General features: G+C 34.2%; 1 protein-coding gene across 2 annotated transcripts; it reads left to right on the top strand.

Annotated features, from left to right (window-relative positions):
* Positions 1–2,633: 2,633 nt before the first annotated feature.
* On the top strand, positions 2,634–20,128 carry LOC144971200 (histidine--tRNA ligase, cytoplasmic-like). 2 transcript variants are annotated; one of them, XM_078911698.1, is made up of 15 exons: positions 2,649–2,777; positions 6,175–6,378; positions 7,363–7,455; positions 7,988–8,107; positions 8,377–8,472; positions 9,766–9,891; positions 11,047–11,154; positions 11,867–11,965; positions 12,747–12,840; positions 13,161–13,288; positions 13,592–13,664; positions 13,888–14,060; positions 16,025–16,141; positions 16,493–16,639; positions 17,998–20,128. In XM_078911698.1, exons 2-15 carry the CDS (start codon positions 6,274–6,276, stop codon positions 18,073–18,075), a joined length of 1,557 nt encoding a protein of 518 aa, XP_078767824.1. In that variant the 5' UTR covers positions 2,649–2,777; positions 6,175–6,273; the 3' UTR covers positions 18,076–20,128. The 2 variants fall into 2 exon arrangements, with proteins under 2 accessions (XP_078767825.1, XP_078767824.1); XM_078911699.1 differs by lacking the exon at positions 6,175–6,378 and having other exon boundaries at positions 2,634–2,777.
* The last annotated feature ends 983 nt before the right edge of the window (positions 20,129–21,111 follow it).

The raw sequence follows: 21,111 nt of genomic DNA, 5'->3' as shown, positions 1-21,111 counted from the left end.
TCTTATGGAAGTCTTTAAAAATGACGCAAAGTATTGTCCATTACAACGGATGTCAGACCTGCATATATGTACACGTCGCTCCCAGCGTAAATTCGTCTAGTTTGATTCTCTGTATAAAAGAACCAGTCTAACGTGAAAACGAAAACTAAAATTCCGTCTCCCTGCGTTAGACTGAAAATTTTCCTTCAGCTCCCATTGATCGCCACAGTAAAGGCTTTGTTCGTATTTTTCTCAATATGACGGAGTTTTCCAATTTAGCAGGAGAAAGACTCTACTTTCAACAAAATTTCACACTTCTGATAAAGTGTAATATCAACAACAACAACAACAACAACAACAACAACAACAACAACAACAACAACAACAACAACAACAGCAACAACAACAACAACATACAAACACACACACACACAAAAAATCAATCCAATGACAAACAACAAACACTAAAAATAATTTTAGCTTGCACTATCAAGAAATAAAACGCACCCATATGTCTACCATTAGCTTTGCATCCTCTAAAACAAATTGGCTTGGGTGTGGGGTGTATCTATGCAGTCGGTTATTTGATATCTTTGGCATGGATACATAATATGATATGATATAAGTCCAGATTTATGTAGGCTTTTACATCCTTTTATCTGCTCTTGTGCATTCGTGAACGTATTTAATTCACGTCTATCAAAACTGGGCATGCCACATAGTGGGAGGAGGTGTCTGAATTAAACTCTACAAACAGTATTTTTCTGTTTCACAATGAGCGTCGAGACTGCACTTGAATGCCTGCAATGAAGGGGCGTCGACAACTGTTGCAGGCAAGCGGTTCCATTTGTCGACTACCCGAATTGAGAAGAAGTTCTGCCTAAGGTTTAGAAAACACCTTTCCTTGGAGAGTTTGAATCTGTGTCCTCTGGTGGTGCTTGTGGAATCAAGATTGGGAAGGCTCATGCGTGTATTTGAACACTTCGATAAGGTCTCCTCTATCTCTCCTTTACTGACTGCATGCTCAGTATTCGTATCTTTTTCAGTCTTTCTGTGTATTGTAGATCTTTGAATCCAGGAATAACCCTAGTTGCGCGTCTTAGAACACTTTATATGAGCTCTTTGTCTTTCTGCAGTCGTGGTGCCCATACTACATTGCCAAATTCCAAGTGGGGACGTACAAGTGCAGTGAACAATTGTCTCATGTTATCTTTATCAAGATGAGTGAACGACCTCCTAATGAAGCCAACGATCCTGTTTGCTTTATGTACTTGGGTTTCTATATGCTTAGAGAACTTCAGTTGCTGATCAACTAACACACATAAATCTTTTTCCTGTTCAGTAGGATGAAGTATGACAGTCATGCTCGAGTCACGTTTTCTCATTATGTACTGATGGTGTGGGTTTCTATATCCCAAGAGCAAGACATGGCACTTGTCTGCATTAAACCTAAGCTGCCATGTATCAGCCCACTGTACCAAGCTGTCAAGACCACTTTGGAGCTGAATTATGAACTCTTCCTTGTCTACTCTAGAGAACACCTTAGTGTCATCTGCATACATTTGGCACAGAGAGTCCACAACGTCTGGAAGATAGTTAATAAAGATTACAAACAAAACTGGACCAAGGCAGCTTCCCTGCGGAACACCACTCGATACTGGTGCCCAGTCCGAAAAACTGCCGTTCACCCTAACACGTTGTCTTCTCCCAATCAGGAAATCTGAGATCTAAGCCAGCAAACATGAACTGATGCCATATGATCCAAGTTTCTTAATGAGGCGTTTATGTGGAACACTGTCAAATGCTTTGGCGAAATCAAAGCACACAGCATCAACAGGGATACCACTGTCCAAAAACCTAGTCCAAGAGTCTAGAGAAGCTAACAAATTAGTGGTACATGAGTGTTTTGATATATAACCGCGTTGATACTCAGACAGCAACTTTTGTTCCATTAAGTATTTGACTAATTTGTCCCTAATGATGGATTCAATTATTTTGCAAATCACACACGTTAATGACGTTAATCATGCGCTGTGCACGACCTTCAAGAAGAAGATTTGTGTAAGACGAAAACCTTTCTACAACACATTATCTTTTCCCCCGTGCCCATTTGGTTCCGACTTGCACAGGTTAGACTGTACTTACCTTTGGTTCTTGAGATTGGACAGAAAGCACTTTGCTAAAGACAGCAATCTTTTCTAGCAAGCAATTGTTCCTATTTTTTGACTTAACAAAAATTGGGATAACTGTTTGATTCAGTTATTACTGTGCGTCAGCAATCACTTGTAGTAGATTAGCTACTCGCACGCTGGGTACTCGCATTGAAAGATAACAAGGCGAAACATGGCGTAACATGAACTTAACATGAAAAGGGAGAAATAAACCAACTTCTGTTATAATATTTTATAATTATTGAATCGTAATGAGACAAACCTATTTTAGTCGCATGGTTACAAAGATAGTATTTTAGTCAATATCTATGGGGTGTAAATGGAAGAGAAGGGCTATCTTCATTGATAGCGGTACATAATCTGAGGCGAGAACTTCTAGGAACTCAACAAGCGTTAGAACCAGAGGATTGGATATATAAAGTGTGTGTCTAATGCTCTAAATAACGGCCTATACACTTCTTATCCCGTCCTCCATATCGGCTCTTCAATTTTGAAAGTAACTTGAGATTGAAGCAACATGATGAAAATATGGCTGATGCCGATAAGAAAATGAGCTTGGAAGATCAAATAAAAGCACAAGGAGAAGTGGTTCGGAAGCTAAAGGCTGAAAAAGCAGACAAAGAGAAGGTGAATTATTAGTATTTGAGAAATCAAAGATTTACCATTGAATAGATACATCCCTTTGATCGTGATCTAAATCTATAAATATTGTCTGCTGACATTCATAGATTCATAGTAGGTAGGTACGGTAAAAAATTTAAATTGGATTGAGCTCAATGAAACCTATATCATTTTAAAGTGCTTTTCAACACGATTCTAATGATACCAAAATTGTGAAACTCAGATAAGCAGAAAAAAAGTTATGTTAGTTTAAAGGCTGAAAAATGGTCTTCTATTTGCCTTTGTTATTTACTGACGGACTTTGTGACCTGCAAATTGTTGCATTTCCGGTATAACCACCATTTGGATTTCAAAACTGGTCTAAAATGGCCGCTAAGATTTGAGTAAGGATTTTACTGGAACGAATTTCATGGATGCGGTATACAACTTTGCCCTGAATTTAATTTTATAAAAAAGTTAAGATGTTAAATAAACGTGCCAGCATGAAATTTTGATTTACCAAGTTCTAATCTTTTAATTATCCAAAGCTAAATTAGACCCTATTTTATCCATAATCAAAATTTATACTAAATTGTCATTGATTTTAAAATAAACTACACCAAACGATAGAGTAATTTCTCCTGAAGAAAATAAGACATCAATCATTAAAATCCATCCATAAACAAAAAATCTATGGAACTTTTTCTGAGACCCATCACTCAAAAGTAAAAAAAATCGGGTCACAGCCACTAGGCCATTTATCGGCTCCCTGCTGGAGGGCCAAATGGACGTTTACCAAAGTACCTATTCATAGTCTTAAGTCTAAGTTAGTTAAGCACAAGTAAAAGTCTAATAAGTAAGATCTCTCTACTATTAGTAAGAGACTACCCTATATTTCTCCGCCGAACGGTTTCCGTTCTCAAGATTTTTTTAAATTTGCGAGAGTGTCTGTGTGGGGTCGTTGATAGCTCATACGGTAGAGTCACGATCTCTCCGGCCAGGCGGAGTTGTCGTACCAGTTCAGTGAGGTTGCGCGTTCGAGTCCCCATCGCCGCCGCGAAGATTTTATTCTCTATTGAAATTGAATTGTCATCTAACCTACTTCTGACCTGGCACTTCACTTTCCTACTTTTCTTGTGTAAATGATGAATGTGTATGCATTTTATTTATTTATTTTTTTTTTTTGGGGGGGGGGGGTTCTTTTGCCAGTGCTAGGGCGTTCTGTCATTTATTCCCAACTTTCTGTTAAGAGTTAGAGTTAGTAGACTTCTATCTTGAGTAGGTGCTTAGGTAAAAAATTCAAATTGGATTTGGATTGTGATTGATGATTGAGCTCAATGAGACTTATACTTATATCATATTCAATAAAATAAATTCTAATGATACCAAAATTGACTTTGACAACTACTACTACTACTACCACATCTTCATCCCTACCACTACTACCACATTATCATTCCTACCACTACTTCAACTCATCATCCTTACCACCTCTATTACAACTCATCATCCCTACCACTACCACCACAACCTTCACCACCGCCACACCATCAAACCCTACCACCACTGCTACAACCACCCCCACCACCAGATCCATACCAGCCTACTTTTACGGATCATCCGTAATTGTTACGAAAATTAGGTAACAATTGGATTCAATAGTCTAATGTCACGTCGCCCAGCACGGCGGCCATCGTGGTTCTAAACAAAGAAAATCTGTACTTTTTATTCTTCATGCTGGCTAGAACTTTTCATATGTCTTGTGATCAGAATGTGTAAAAGTCAAAACATGATCAAATGTTTTTTTTCCTCTGGATACGCTTTTATGCTCGTCTGAGAAATATTTCATAAGGGCGTCCGTCGTTGTTCCAATAGTTTAGAGCCAGTTACTAAGTTACCATGCGTCATTACGAGGGAAGTGACACGACTGTTGAAGCGTATTTCGGACATACGGAAATGGAAGAAATATTATGGATTTTGATTTCACAGCAATTTGGTCGTAGTGTTGGAGAAAAGAAAAAAAATTTTCTTTTAAGTTCCCGCAGTTATCAAAAAAGAAAAAAAAATGTTCCCTTAAAGTTATAAAATCTACTGCTCAGTTCCCGCCCATGATAGCTTAGTCAATTGCCAGCTCGTAATGGTGGAGGTTAACAACATTTATTTTACATATAGAAGGTTGTAGATACGCAGTATTTTAAAAAACTTTTGTTGTTGTTGTTGTTAATTGGTGGAGTATTACTAAAATTGTACCAAATTGCAACACTGATTTTGAAAATGAAATGTTCAAGTAGACAGGTATGCAGATCATCAGCCATCAACAAACCATATAATTTGGAAATTGGTAAGCTATTTCCTCTCACAATGGTTAGAGAAAAATGTCCTCCTTTTTTGTGGTCAGTCATTCTCACCAGTGACAGTGTTATCTTGATGAGTTATCCCAGTAATATATTATTAAAACTGAGTGAGGATACTCTTTTTGTTGCAAGCAGATTAGTAACTACACATACTTCTAATAACCTCTAGCACCATTGTACCCATATTATACTCTTGATATAAGACGCTTGACTGTCTTTTAAGACTTTTTTACTTTCATCTGTTAAGAGCACTGGTTGTGCTCTGTGAATCCTTCTCAGTTTGCGCAATGTATTGTTTCTGAAATTTGAGGTTTTATCTGTAAAACGTCCCTGACATTTGAAATTGATGGTAGGCATGCCTGTCAAAACCATAGAGCAAGCTCGTGCAATAATCAAGGTGATTAAAAAACATAGAAACAACCAGAAGTTAAGTAGTATCAAGAAGCCTTCTAATAGCACCAATAGATCTAAGATAAAGATTACAGGATCTAGGTAGACATTACTGACATTACATGGGCAGACGTGTTTAGTTTGGTATCAAATATAGCTCCCTAAGTTTATCACAAGCTCCTTAGTGATGGGAATTAAACATTCAGATTAAGGTTAAGCGTAGAAAGGTCCACGTGGCCACGTCTTGCGATTTGCAACACTTCTGTTTTGTTTTCATTTAACCTGAGTTTATTGCAACACATCCAGACACCAATGTCAGAGATAGAATTATCTATATCCGTTATAACATTGAGATAATTGTCATAATGGGATACAGTTGTTGGGTGTCATCTGTGTAACAGTGTCATATTATTTCATGGAATAATATATTGTTTCAAAATTTGTATGTTTTCTTCACCAATATAAAGGTATTGTCCGAGGTAAGATGAATGTTTTAGAATAAAATCTTTTAATATGGATATGGTGTAGAGGTCATTGAAAGTATCCATTTTAAAAAGGAGTATTATATGTGTACTGTACAGTACACAAACAAGTTTGTTAAAAGAAAGGCTGGTTGATCTCAGACATATCAACCAGTCTTATTTTTGTATTTGTTATGTTTTATCACTCTCTCTATCCAGAGTTGCTGAGAGAAGAAATTTTTTCTAATTTGCATATTTCTTTGGAATTCTATTCAACCCTGACGAATCCCTGAATCTGTGTCTTTGGGGTGGTGCGGCATGTCGTCTTCAATCCCAACCCATCTACGTTTCTTCCATCACAAACTTTTCCAACAACGTGTTCTTCATCAAATGTTACTGTTATCTCGCCCGTCCTCATCACAGGTAAATTTATATTTTCTAAATTTTCTTTTTTTACCAAAATTTATCAGTGAACGTCTTTTGATCTCTTAATTATTTGTTGCTATTTTAAAATCACTTTTGAATTTAGATATAATCATTCTAAAGGCTACTTGGGTTCTGAGACAACTTCTTCCTGGTATATGCATGTGTAATTAACCATTGAAGTTGAGAATAAGGTATCTAAAAAGCCCCTTGTACAGCACATGTAGTAACAAGTTTTTAAAAAATCCTTGCTGTATATAAAGAAAAAAGTTCTTCCTTCAAGTCATCCAACTTATGACACTTATTTTACAACAGGCTGGTAAATTTTTTTAAAAGATTAAGAAGATTATTGTGCCAACATTTTTAGTACACTATTTATCGTTAACTATAACAAGTATGTGGGTCCCAAAGCTCAGACGGTAGAACAATCCTTTCACAATAAAAGGGACTTAGATCGATCCCAGGTGCAGTCGAGTTTTATCTGGCCCTCCTGTCCACCCAGCAGTGATTGGGTAGCTGGGTCTGATAGATCTGGTAGAAAGTACTGTGCGATAGACCAGCGTCCCATCCAAAGTGTAGCAAGCAATTGCTATTGTCCATTTCACATTTTAGAAACTGGGATAAACTCTGGTTCCATGGGCCTGATGGCTCTGAAGGACTTTTTTTAATAATGAGTATAGTGAAGGAAACAGGATCAATGTTGATTGATTGTTTGATAAATTATTCATTCACAAGTCATTTTTAAGCAATTCAATGTTATGAGCACACTAAAACCCATAGCACACAGATTGATTAATTAGTATTAGTTATTTTTTCACAAAGAAGTGGTGTTGGTTATGAAACAGAGATGGAACATTTTAATTTCATTTGAAGTCTTAACCAATAAAGTGTCTTGCATAAAATAATGCATGCCCAAATTCGCCTATCTTAACATTTGTATTGTTTTTTGTTTTTTTTCTCTTTTTATGTTTGTATCCTTTCTAGATAACAGAAGAAGTGAATAAACTGTTGGCATTGAAAAAGGAACTTGGTGGAGGAGATGAAGGGCCAAAGAAATTTGTTCTCAAAACTCCAAAGGTATTAGTGTAGTTTAATTTTAGTCTTCCATTAAACTTACATCCTCCGGTCATTTAGTGTGAGAAAAAATAAATAAAACAAAGATGGTTCAAGTTCTGTTGAGACTATCACGTTTATGATTCGTTTTGACAAGCAATTTTACACTTTTTTTTTATCGTATTAAGATTAGTAGTTGCGACCGGGGATTATTAGTTAATTTTCTAGATGAATGTAATTGTTGGTTTAATTGCCTCGATAGAAAGAGTGTCTTTTAAATTTTTTGGGGTAAACTACAAGCCTTTAAATTTTTTGTCATGTGTATTGCTTATAAACTAGACGCTGTTCCCATTTAATTTCAATTCTCAACTGTAGGTTAAATTAAAGTTCAAGTTTGTCAAGACGCAAGTGAATAGATATAGACAATTAAAACCCAACAATGACTGCTAACGATACTCTTTATTTCCCCTCTCTGTATATTTTAGAAAAAAGTACATTTTAGGTCATGTGAGTTCAAAAAGTGTGTCTTATACTGATATATCAATATTTCTTCTAGGGGACAAGAGATTTTGCCCCAGAGCAAATGTCTATACGTGAAACAGTTTTCAACAAAATAATAACATGTTTTAAACGTCATGGAGCAGAGACCATTGACACACCTGTTTTTGAGCTAAAAGTAAGTAATTGTTTATATTATTCTCTCTCTCTCTCTCTCTCTCTCTCTCTCTCTCTCTCTCTCTCTCTCTCTCTCTCTCTCTCTCTCTCTCTCTCTCTCTCTCTCTATTACTTCATAAAAACTCAGAATTTTCCAATCTATACCAATTTTCAAAACAAATTGATATCTTTTCTTTTGATACGATTGATAAATTAACCATGTATTATATTATGCTACCTTTTTTTCTATTCTTTTTATTCATTTTTTAAAATTTTCTATCTCTCAATCAGGAAACCCTGACTGGTAAATATGGAGAAGATTCTAAGTTAATCTACGATTTGGCTGACCAGGGTGGAGAATTGCTGTCCTTGAGATATGATTTAACGGTTGGTCACTTCATCTTTCATATTTATGAAATCATAGCCTATAGGACTGCCAACTGTATGCCAAAAATACCAACAATCATAAATAGTTGTAGCCAACAAACAAATATGTGTGAATCAACAGCTTATTATCTTTTCCGAGAAAGTGGCTACCTCTCTGACTCTCTTAAATTAATAAAAGCTTTTTATGAGTGTTGTAGATAGATTTATTTAAGATTTTGCTGAACCACAAACTATTAATGTTGGTTATCAATAAAAGGCAAAAATTGTTCTTTTTGTTAAACTTTTCATTAAAAAAATGTTCCCTTCATTGATGCATGGGAGAGGGGTTTTCTTTTCCCTGATGATCCATGTGGAAAAAGCTGGGGGTTTTTTTATCTGGTTTTTAAAAATATTTTGTTCTCTGTATTGAGTAATTGAGTATCTGCTGCTGAGAAAATATTCTGGTATTTGCTTGTTGGAAAAGAGGACCTTGTGGAAAAGTTGGTGTTCTTCTTTCCTAGTTTCTAGTGTTTGCCATTGTATTAAGTCAAGGATTTTGATAATGCTTCATGGTTTTCGTTTTTTTGGGTTTTTACATCTCATTGATGTGGGCATGTTGATGTGTGTCAAAATATATGCCCTACAGGCCTTACCAATTCCTCGTAAACTTGTACTCTAGATGGCAATGATGACAATGTTACCTGTTTTGCTTAGAAGCTAAGCGATTTTTATTTTCACTGTCGTTAATATCTCATTTTACTAACTTGTTTGGGTGAAGTCTTTGGTAAGATATATGTTGATTAAATGATTGATCAAGTATTAGCCATATTTGATAGTCTGATTTTTAAATTTTATTTATTTACTAGTGGTATTACATATCATTTGTCAAGGTTGAATTTCATCAGCCACATTTTAAGTCGTTCTGTTAATTCTATTTGTCATTCTGGTTTTCAACAACTGCATATAGGAGACTGTCATCAGCAAACAATTGAAGTTCAGTGAATGGTGGAATGTAGTCATTGATGAATATTCTATAAAAATAGCCTAGATCAAAATCAAGGCAACATCCTCATGTTTATGCTAAAAAATTGCAATGGGCAAAACGAATCCTGGTTATTATATTATATCCAAATTTTAAAAATAAATTGATGATTGTTCATTCACAGATTCTTTTATTTTGATTTTGTGGGATGTTAATTTTTAATATCAAAGAGCTATGATTTAGTTTAAGTTATATAACTGATTACATATTTTCTATTCGCTCTGCTGGTTCAGTAATGTTTTTCTGTTTTGTGATTTTTTTTTCTTCTGCAGGTGCCCTTTGCCAGATACTTAGCTATGAATAAAATCTCCACCATTAAAAGATATCACATAGCAAAAGTATACAGAAGAGACAATCCAGCCATGAACAGAGGAAGATTTAGAGAATTTTACCAATGTGTAGGTAGAGGTTGAAATTTTAGTTATAGCACACATTTAGACTAATAATAACAGGCATGTTGAAAGTATTATAAAACATTGTCCCGTTTACTTCTTGGCAACAAAATACCTCAATTCTAACCTCTACCACCTTAATAAATGTAGTCCATTAGAACCATCATATACAACCAAGAGTGGCATTTGTTTTCTACAATCTGAAAAGAGTAATAATTAATTTGCAGAGCAATTTATTCCTTTGTAAATATTTTGAGTTGTCACGAGTGGATGGACAGAATTACCAAAATCAAAATGTTTTGGAATAACAGAAAATCTTAATTGTCTGTCTGTGTCTCAGTCTGTGATTCTAAAGGTTGAGTTAATAAATCAGAGTGAACTGTTGAGTACAGTAGTTCTTTATTAAGCCCTGAAAGAATTTTATATTTTGTTTACTCTTACCATTTAGTCTTGTTCAACAATTTATCATAGCATACAACAATTATATAAAAACAAATTGGATAATTTAATTGATATTGGAATATGTGAAGTGTTTTTGGAGTTTTCTTGATTTTTATTTATTTATTTATTTATCATTTTTTGTTTGTTTGTATTTTGTTATTAATTGTTTAATGTTCCAGTGTCCATTCCATGATCTCAATAGATCTGTTCCTCTGTTGTTGTTTTTTCTCACTTTTTTTCCCCCTCAATTAAATTCTTAATTTTGGAAACCACCAATGATAACAATCCAAATACTTAGCTATGAATAAAATCTTCAACAATAAAAGATATCACATTGTCAATAATATATTGATAATAATAATTGGAGGGCTCTTACTCTAAGATCATCTCTCGTGTCTCCTTTATGACTACCCCATTGAGGAGAATGAGGTGAGGTGATGGTGATAATAGTGCTCTCCCATATTTACAAGGAAGTGCTTTAAACACTTTAAATGAGGTGTGTTAACAATTTGATGCAGAATGCTATTCTTTTTCGATTTTTAAACATGTCATTTTTTAGATATTTTGGAAGTTGAGGGAGAATTGGATTGTTTTTGTTTTTTAAAGAGCAGTCTTGACACACAGCACCAAGGATCTGTGTTGTATCTTGTTGAGTTATTTATTTTAAACTTTTATTAGATGAGAATGACATCAAATTTCAATTCTTTTCCCACGTTTCAGGATTTTGACATTGCTGGCCAGTATGATTCTGTGCTGCCAGATGTTGAATGCATCAAAATTGTGGTTGAAATTCTTTCTAGTCTGGATGTGGGAAATTTCCTCGTGAAGGTAACTTTTTTTTTCATTTGTCATATTCAAATCTTTACAATGAATTAGAAATAATAAAGTGTTAAAAGCATAATTTTTTCATTTTATGTGTCAGTGTCCACTCCAGGTGTTTTTTGTTTGTTTGTTTGTTTATTTTTGGGTTTATTAGCGAATAAAAATTTATATGTAGATCAATTTTTGTAAACTTATATTTTAAATCACAAATTATGTAATTTGAGATTAAAATATGTTTTATTTTTAAAATGGTTACTTCTTATATTTCTTTTATCAGGAATCAGAATCATAAGAAAAGTGAGTCTCAATTTATGAACAGTTGTAGTAGATTGCCCTTGTAGTAATGCAATAACAAAAAGACATGGGGTGGTCAGTTTCTGTTCATTTCTTGTATATTTTTGTGTAAACTAAAGAGAGCAAGATTCCTTTACAGCTGGATGTATAGATTGGTGACAAAAGAAAAAGAGCTTTGACTTAGAGTTAAATTTGTTTCAGAAAGTGGGTGTTCTACCACTTCAAAGACTTCATCACTTCACTGAGGTCACCAATATACTTACCTTTTCAAACTGGTCATATAACATAATGTCTCTCAGAGTGGCAGCATCATTTATTTTTGAGGATCAGCTATCTCATTCTGTTCATGTTTAGAATGCTGAATTTTTCAACATGCTGACTATTATTTTCACTCATGCACATTCTTTTTCTGTTGTCTTTTAAGATAAACCACAGAAAACTTTTGGATGGAATGTTTGCAGCCTGTGGAGTGCCTGTCGATAATTTCAGACCAATTTGTTCAGCTGTTGATAAATTGGACAAGGTAAAATTTTATTGTACTTAAATGAGAATGTTTTCTTTTCCTGCCTTACCTTAATCGTATAAACAAAAAATAAACGTTTTGATGAAGCTAGCTATATCATTTTTTTAAAATAAATAGTTATTGTCATTAATTTTTCACTTGTGAGCACAGCTCTCACAGTATTATGTGTCCATAACTACTAATACTAACAGAGTATGTTGTCCGGATATTTGAGCCTACACTTGGTGTTTTCATTCTAGTCTTAAGAAATTTATAGGGGTCTTTTTTGTTTGGGGGTTGGAATAGCTAAGTAAATAAAATCGTGTACTTACAAGATTTCCAGTTTAATCCAGATTTCCGGCTTTTTGAAATTGATTTTAATTTATATCTGGCATCTAGATCACCCTGACATAACACTGTTTTGAGACAGCAGGTCACATTTCAAAACAAGTTTGAGGCTTTTCGGATTTGTTGGGAATGGATTTTAGGCTTTTTTGGTCCAACCTACTTGCACCCGTGGACTTGGGAGTACCAGGTTTAAGTCTCACTTCCAGCGTCCATTTTTTTTTTTCTTGAGTAGTAGACTTTACCCCTATTGCTCACTTTGCAGTGGTGCACCATACTATATTTCTGTCTATTCTGGAAATTGACACTGAAGAAAAATTTCTTCCTTTTGTTAATGGAAAAGTTGTCCAAGAAAATTTTTTTGGAAAAGCAAAACAAGCCTAGATAAGATGTTCAGAGAGCTTTGTGTAAATCAAATTGATCCAGTGATTTTTTTTAAATTTTTTGTTCGAACCAGACTCCTTGGGAAGAAGTGAAAAATGAAATGGTTAATGAAAAAGGACTTGATGTTGCAGCAGCTGACAAGATAGGCGAATATGTCAAACATAAAGGTATGTGATTTTTTACATTAATGTAGTTGGAATGAGGATTCCTCTTTTCCAAACAAATGTGCTGTATTGATAAATTATAAGGCACAGTTACAGTTGTCTTGCTCAATCGATTTCCATTAATTTCATGACAATTGTTTTCATGTATGTAAATGTAAGCTATTATGATTTCCTGAGATCAATGCCATTAGTTTTGGGGAACAAAGAAAATAGAAATTTCTCTCTCCATTCCGAGAAGCAAACTCATATCAATTGAATATAGTTATCCAAGGAGACTAAGATTTCACTAGTTACATCCTCATCATTTTATCTTTCATAAATAGGAGGATTAGAACTAGTGGAGATGTTGCTTCAGGATGAGAACATCAACTCTCAAAAGAGTGCTGTAGAAGGATTAGAGGACCTGAAATCAATTTTGACATACTGCAAGCTTTATGGAATCATTGACAGGGTGAGTTTTTGCATTCACTAGTAATCAATGTATATTTTTCAAATATTTTATATCACAGTTTGCTTTTTTCTACCCTTCAACAGAAAAAAGGATAATTAAGGTCAACTGAATTTGTTATCTTTTTTTTGTGTTTTTTTTTTTTAAATTTCATATGCTTTAGAATATTGTAGTCCAGTGATATGAATAATTTTGAGTATAGAAGAGTAGAGCCCACAAAGAACTTTTGAATATGAAGACCACTTTTTTTCCCCCCAATTTGTTCTTTAGCATTCATTTTTCACTGTGCCCCTTATGTATTTTCAGGTTTCTTTTGATTTAAGTCTTGCCAGGGGGCTTGATTACTACACTGGTGTCATATACGAAGGAATTCTTACTGGTGAGCAGATTTATTCTTGATGGAAATGTGAAAGTGAAAAATTTGTTTATCAGCTCATTATTATACGAATTATATTATATGAATTGATGTAGAAGTCTGATAGAAGAAATAATGAATTTATTCCCTTAAACTTTTACCAAAATATTTATCTATAATTATACTTCCATTGATTTCCTTTTCAAGAGTATTTTTAATTTCAATACATTTCTTTTTTTACCTACAGATGTAACCCACGCAGGCCCTTCAGAGGATGGAGTTGGTGTTGGAAGCGTTGCTGGTGGTGGGCGTTACGATGATTTGGTGGGAATGTTTGACAACAAAGGAAAGAAAGTACCTTGTGTTGGAGTCAGCATAGGTATAGAACGTCTTTTCTCCATAATGGAGGCTAAAGCTTTTGTAAGTTATTTTACTTTATTACTGGAATTATTTTTGATTTTGTTTTTTGTTTTATAGTATTTATCTTGAATACAAATTTCAGGGATCTAAATCTTTCAGAATTATTAGGATTTTCCATTTTTCACACATTTTCCAGTTTTTCCAAACTCTTTAATATTTCTTAATACCTCAATACCAACAACTCTCGTGATAAGAGATACTGCTCTGCACATAGAGAGTTTGTAGTGTGTTTCCAATTTCTATGTACTGAAACAATTAAGGAACTCTACTCCTGTGTCAGTAACAATTATTTGTGTATTTAACCATTCAACTTATTTCCACGACAGCTTCCGAATTAATTTAATTCGGAAGTACTATAGATTGTATCGTTCGAATTTCCAAATTTTTCTAATTTTAATTCGGAACTAAATTCACGTCTGTTGTGTAAACAAGGAGGGTTATTTTTAGTTTATCAGAAGCAAAACATTGGCTGCAGAATCGAAAGTAGAAGTTGGTGGATACATATCGAGTATTCATGACTGAGCTCTGAAGTTGTTAACAGTTACAGTTTCTTATTTCTACTTCTGTAAGTAATTCCTGGGTGTTGCTTTTCATTTCAGTCATATTGAGTCTGAAGATACATTTCCCTTAACCTTGGGTCTTTTTGAGAAATGGCTAGGGGGCTCATTTCTGGACTGAAATTACGACTCACGAACTTTTGACCTAGGTGGGGGGAAAAATTTGTTTGTTCTCATTGAAACCTATACCATGATCAGTACGATTCTAAATCTAATGACACCATTAAAAAGAAAGATAATCAAAAGAAAATTTGTAGTATTGTAATTGTAAAGACTGTGAAATGAACTCCTAATATTAATTGCCTTTGCTATTAACTGAAGGGTTTGGGACCTGAAAATGATAAATATCTGCTAGTGACCATCTTTCCAATTTCAAAATAGGCTTTATGTAGTAAGATGACTGCTGAAATTTCAGTAAGGGTTTTTATTATTAATAGGTTTATTTAAACATTGGGGGTAATATAAAGACCTGAATTTGATTTTAATTTAAAAGTTTAGGTGTTAGATTACGTGCAATAACAAAAGTTTAGAATTGCAAAATTCAGATTTTTTTTTCATTATCCAAAACTAACTTAACCCTCTTTAATCCATAATGATAAATTATACTTTGGCACTGATTTAAACATAAACAATGCCAAATAATAGTTATTCGTCCTGACAAAAAGGAGACATGAATCATTAAAATCCATCCATAAACAAAATAATCAGTGGATTTTATTCTGAGATTTATCACTCAAAAGTCCTAAAAATCTTGTCACAATCACTAGGCCATTTATCACCTCATCGTTGGAGTGACAATTGGATTTTACCTAAGTAGGTACCTACTGATACGGTCTATGTAGACTATTGAAATTAGCTCTCGCAGAATTATTTTTTTCAAGTTTGCCTTTACATCCCTGAAATTTGGTATTCATGTTTTTAAAAAAATAAATTATGGCCTTCTGCATGGTAATATTAAATGAAATAGATAATCCACCAAACATGCATCCAAACAGAGCAATCCCTGTTATTGTCCAAAATGGGCAAATTTTGGGTTAATAGTCTCGCCCAAGGAAAAAAATGGAAGTGTCTAGAGCAGAACTTGAACCTGGGACCTTCTGGTTCACAGTGCAATGCCTTAACCACTTGGTCACCTCCCCTACCTCCCACCTCCTTTTAAAAAAAGTTTTGTGGGTCTTTTTTTTAATGGCAGACATCTAAATACAAAAGGTACAATCTAATACCAAGACTATGACGCAGGTAAATTGTGTAGTAGCCAGAAATCTCTCCACTGGGTCAAATGAACTTGCAAGAGTAAATAATGAGAAAGATATATTAATATATGATGATTAAGGATGGAAAATAAATATTAAGATAAATTTTAATCTTTGATAACTTTACTTGATTTTTAAAAATTTTGATCTTCAGGCAATGAAGAAAAAGATAAGAACAACAGAAACTGAGGTTTACGTCATTGCTGCCCAAAAAGGAATGGTAGAAGATAGACTGAAGCTATGTGGTGAACTATGGGCTGCTGATATCAAAGTTTGTATAATTTGTCTCCCAGAATACTTTTTTTTTACATAAATAATTATATATATATATATATATATATATATATATATATATATATATATATATATATATATATATATATATATATATATATATTATATATATATATATATATATAATATATATATATATATAATTTCTTTTTTTCTTTTTTTGATAAATATTGACCACACAGCAGGACGTCGTCAAAGTTAAGTATAAGTGTCGTTTCTTACATAAATTTCTTAATTATGCATTTATATGACAAAATGTGTCAAAAGTAGTCAGACTCGCAAATCGATGTCAATTAAATAAGAATAAAATTCCTTACTGTTTTAACAGACAGAGCAATCTTACAAAAAGAACACCAAGATGCTAAATGAGTTCCAGTGGTGTGAACAGCATGGTATCCCACTTGCAGTCATCATTGGCCAGTCAGAGATTGAGTCTGGAATTGTCAAACTCAAAGTTATAGGATCCAGAGAAGAGGTGAGGAGAATCATTGCAGAAGTACATTCTTTTAAGGCTTTTCTAGGAAAGAATTAGTAGGATGACAAAAAGCTTAATGTATTGTAAGCTTCGTTCCATTTGAAATATGTATTCTCTTTTATATGAGGTTATAACAAAGGGTTTTTGTTTTTTTATAGCTGTTGCAAAAACAGCGATATAATAGTAATAACATTTTGTAGAACCAAGAAAAGATAGACTCTGGGGAAATCACTAATTCTGATCCCCATAGGGTTTTCTTGTGTGTTTTTAGTTGTTTTTTTGGGGAGGTTTGTGTGTGTGTGTGTGGGGGGGGGGGGGGGTGTCTTTTTGATATGGGTTTTTTTATTATTTTTTCAATCTGGAATAAGACCATTTGGTGCCATAGGCCCAGACTATGACCTTTTGCTGAAATTAAGTTAGCTGGATCTTTATATTGTTAGGGATTTTTTTTCCTTTGTTTTGAAATCATCTCCTCATTATTTATTATTATGTAATTGTTAGGTTCAACATAATTTTTGTTTTGTAACCATTTGATTGTGTCCCATTTGGCACAGATCTCGAGCCTATATTTGTATGGACGGTTCTATTTTTATTTCTTATTTGGTTCCTGGGTTTTGGCCATGAAAGGGTGGGGGATGCATGTCGATGCAGTTTTGTTTTTAGTTCAATTTTTTCAGACTACTGGCACAATTCGATTCATTCAACAAGTCTAAGTTTTGCATGGCATACATTTCCTGTAGAAAATGCATCTCTAAGTGTTTTAGTCCTCTCAACTCACAAGGCTGTCTTATTTCAGAGTTTTCCTTTTCAGATATTCTTTGTTTCAGAACTGGTCCTCTTATTTTACTTTGTTTCATTTACCTTTGACCTGTAATCCACTGTCTGTTCCATCAGCTTCCTTTTTAAAGGTGTTGATACTACCAAACAGGCCAATAAATCCACTAAAAATGGACAGAACTTAAGAATATCGCCAACAGTTTCTAATAACAGAGGACAAAGTTAACTTTATGTGATGGTGGGTACATGGATGGAAAAATCATTATAAACTTGGAAACTTAAATATTCCCAAATCATATCTGTGTTGTTCTGTATCAGTCAGTTGATGTACATTTTCTTTTTAACTTTTTTGAGTTCAGTGAAGTGTGATATTGAAATGACTTCATCCTCACAAAACATAGGGGAACAGTTTGGATTGTAGTTGAACTACAAATAATATAATCAATGATGGCTTTGTTTGTTTGGAATTTATTTTTGGGGGGGGGCGGGGGGTGTTTCGTCGTTTTGTTTTCGTCTTTTACGTCGACAAAAATTGAATGTAATTTCAACAAAAACCATAATATTCTTTGTATTTTCCACAGAGAGAAGTATCCCGGGACAAAATGGTCGAAGAGATTAGGAATTCCCTCGCTGCTCTAGCAACAAATAATGCAAGCTAGAAAATTTCAGTCATGTAGCGCTATCTATTTATGCTTGTTTATCCTTGCCTGTATATTTTTAGTGGTGAAATCATAATCGAGTTGTCTTTTTTTCTAGCAATAGGTAAAAAAAATTAAAATAAATTGAAGGGCTAAGGGATTGTTATTGGAATCAAAATTGTTGTTGACACTAGTATGTCTTTTTATTTGTTGTTAATTGTTGTTCAACATTAATTGTTAGAATTTTTTTTTTGTTTTTCCAGTTTTTTAAAAGTTATTATTTTTTTGTTTGTTTTATGTGTGTGAATTGTTTGTTTTTTGTTTTGTTTTGTTTGTTTGTTGTTGTTTTGTTTTTTTGGGAGGGGGGGGGGGGGCATGAGTAGTGAAGGGAATAAGAATATTGTTTATGAGGACATGAGAAATTCTTTATCTTTAGAAATCACCGTAAATCTATATACCCTAGGCATTCTTTAAATTCTTTTGAGAGACTAATGGTTCTGCCTTTGCCAAAATATTATTTTGGTTTTATGACAATAGGTAAATTCAGATTCCAAGTTTTGTGGTCCCTTCAAAATTAAGAACTTTAGTTTTTACCTGTACAAAAAAATATAAAGAAAAATGGTGATCTTCCTCTACCAAAATATTATTATTTGCTTATGCGAATTCATAAAATATTTCATGTGGTGGTTGTAGCATGAATAAATCTAATTGTTTTATAAAGCAATTTCTGCTATTTTTAACTTTTTAAAATCAGCGTTTCTTTATTTCTCCTCAGGAAGGGAAGGTTGGCTGTCATATGCCGATTAATTCTTCATCACTCCACACCTTTGTTATACCTTTTATCCCCATATATCGATAGTCTTCTCAATGTGGCTGCTGTTGTGGAACGAGAACTTTTGGTTTGACCTAAGCCATAGCTGATGTCCTTTTCAGAGACGGAAACAGTCAGATAGATTTATCTTTTTGAGAGATCTTTTTCTCTCTAACAAATTATCTCTCTGTCATATATTATGGTAGCTAGGCCATATATACTTTCAGTTTTGTAAACATTTGAGTGTGTCTCTTTTAACTCAGATCTCAGGCATGTCAGTGTGAGACTTTTAAGTGGTTTTAGTTTTAAAGTCAGACACTTGGATAGCTTGCTCTTAAATCTACTTCTTAAGCCTATCCTCGTTGAACTCGTTCTCTTTGTCTCATTCTTTTCTCAGATGCTAAAGAGCAACTGGGTGGGGTATTCTGATTTCCCGTCTTGAGCATAGAGGTAACTCCTTGTATCCTCTTTCCACAATATCTGTTTTTCCCTTTCCATGTTGCTCTCTGTCTTAGTTTTGGATTGAGATTGCTCTTTTTTTCCCCTGTTGCTAGCGGAGATCCTTAGCTGGGAGGGAGACAGTCTTAATGTTTTGTACCCAATTTTTTAATAAAGATATTTTTTCCCCTTCAGAATCATCTCTCTGTTATGTACTCTTATAGGTATTAGTTTTGAATAAATTGTACTTTGTAGACATTTGAGTGTACCCTTCATAGCGGGAGTCTTTGCTTGTGTCTGGATCGGACTGTAGGTAATTTCAAAATAGGCACATCGATGGATTGCTCATAGTATCTTCTGTTCCCCATTTGAATTAGTTCCCTTTCTCTTGCTTTGTCTTTGGTGCTTTTAACTTCAGATATACAACTTTTCGTATATCATCTTTATTTTTACTTGTGCTGAAATGACCAAATAGTGTCTCATGTTCCGGAGAAACCCTAAAAACTAAATAGCAATCTGAATATCTAGACTATTGCTATTCTATTATCACCTTTTAGCAATGCTGAAGTGACCTAAAGCGCTGTAAAATCTCTTAAAAAATAAAAGAAACATTTTTTTTCTTTTCCTTCTCCTCCTCCTCATTGTGAACATACATACCTCCTCTCTGGTAGTATGATGGAGGAAACTCTTTATTCCACTATTTATGGTGTATCTCTTTTTGTCACTGTTCTGAAATAACTTTTTTTTCTCAAATGTAATGACAAAAGAAAGACCTACTATATCATTTTTTGCTTGTAATGTCATTAAAGATGTTCTGAATCTGAATGTTACTCGAAGTCGACTCAATTATGATATGTATTCATGAGCGGAGAGAGCTGTTGAATGTGACAACCATTGTTAAGAAAAATATTGGGGATGATTCATATCACCGATAAGCAGAAGGTAACGGATAGCTTGTCCTTTTTCTTTTTGATCAATTTTTCTCCTCTGAAACTGCATGCACTCCGTCACAGTTTCCTCGAATTCCTCGGGACATGCAAGGAGGAAACCATACCTTGCCATAACGACGATGGAAAGGGGGGAGGGGGTAATGAGGCTTGGCAGTATAGACTTTGCCCCCCACCCAAAAGATACCTATATCGATATCCATAGCGTTATGTGACCTTCAGCAAGCCACTTCTCCTTTGCTCAATTTGTAGCGCTCGCAGCTGGGTTATTCCAGTCTTCCCTTGGAATAGACCCTATGTCAAATTTCCGCTTGAAGAGGAAAAAAGGGAACAGTATTATTTACATATTTCTTTAATTGATGTATTCAGGGAGATAAATTTAGGTATAACATATTGCAAATTGTTTGGGAGGGGGGGGGGGGGGGTTGCTATGTTACAACATTCATTTACCGTAGTAGCCAACCATGGTGTGTGGCATTGAAAATAGAACGAATGACGAAGTGCTTAGAATAAACAGAGCTGTCGGTTATGCGAAACGGCGATGGGTTGTGTAAGTGGCTGTGTGTGTCTGCATGTATATCATATTGTATACACACACATGGAATGCAGATAGATCTACACGATAAACACATACACAACTGTCAATGCCATAGTAAATCATCAGTGGTCGAAATCACCTGGCGCATTAATTTTTTTTTTTTTTCTTTTAAAGTTGGCTGGGTGAAATTAGTTCCAGGAATAATAAGTAAAAAATTCGGGACATTCGAATGAGTTTGAGGAAACCATACTGGAGTGTATTTGTTTGGGGTTTTTTTTCCTGACACTGCTTTCAACTTATTTTGCTCTCGATGTTTGGCTAGG

Source organism: Berghia stephanieae, chromosome 4, assembly GCF_034508935.2.
Source record: "Berghia stephanieae isolate SIO BIC M18660-M18661 chromosome 4, UCSD_Bste_1.3, whole genome shotgun sequence".
NCBI classification, from domain to species: Eukaryota; Metazoa; Mollusca; class Gastropoda; order Nudibranchia; family Aeolidiidae; genus Berghia; species Berghia stephanieae.
Note: the sequence above shows the minus strand (reverse complement) of the source record. Positions and strands in the feature narration are given on the sequence as shown.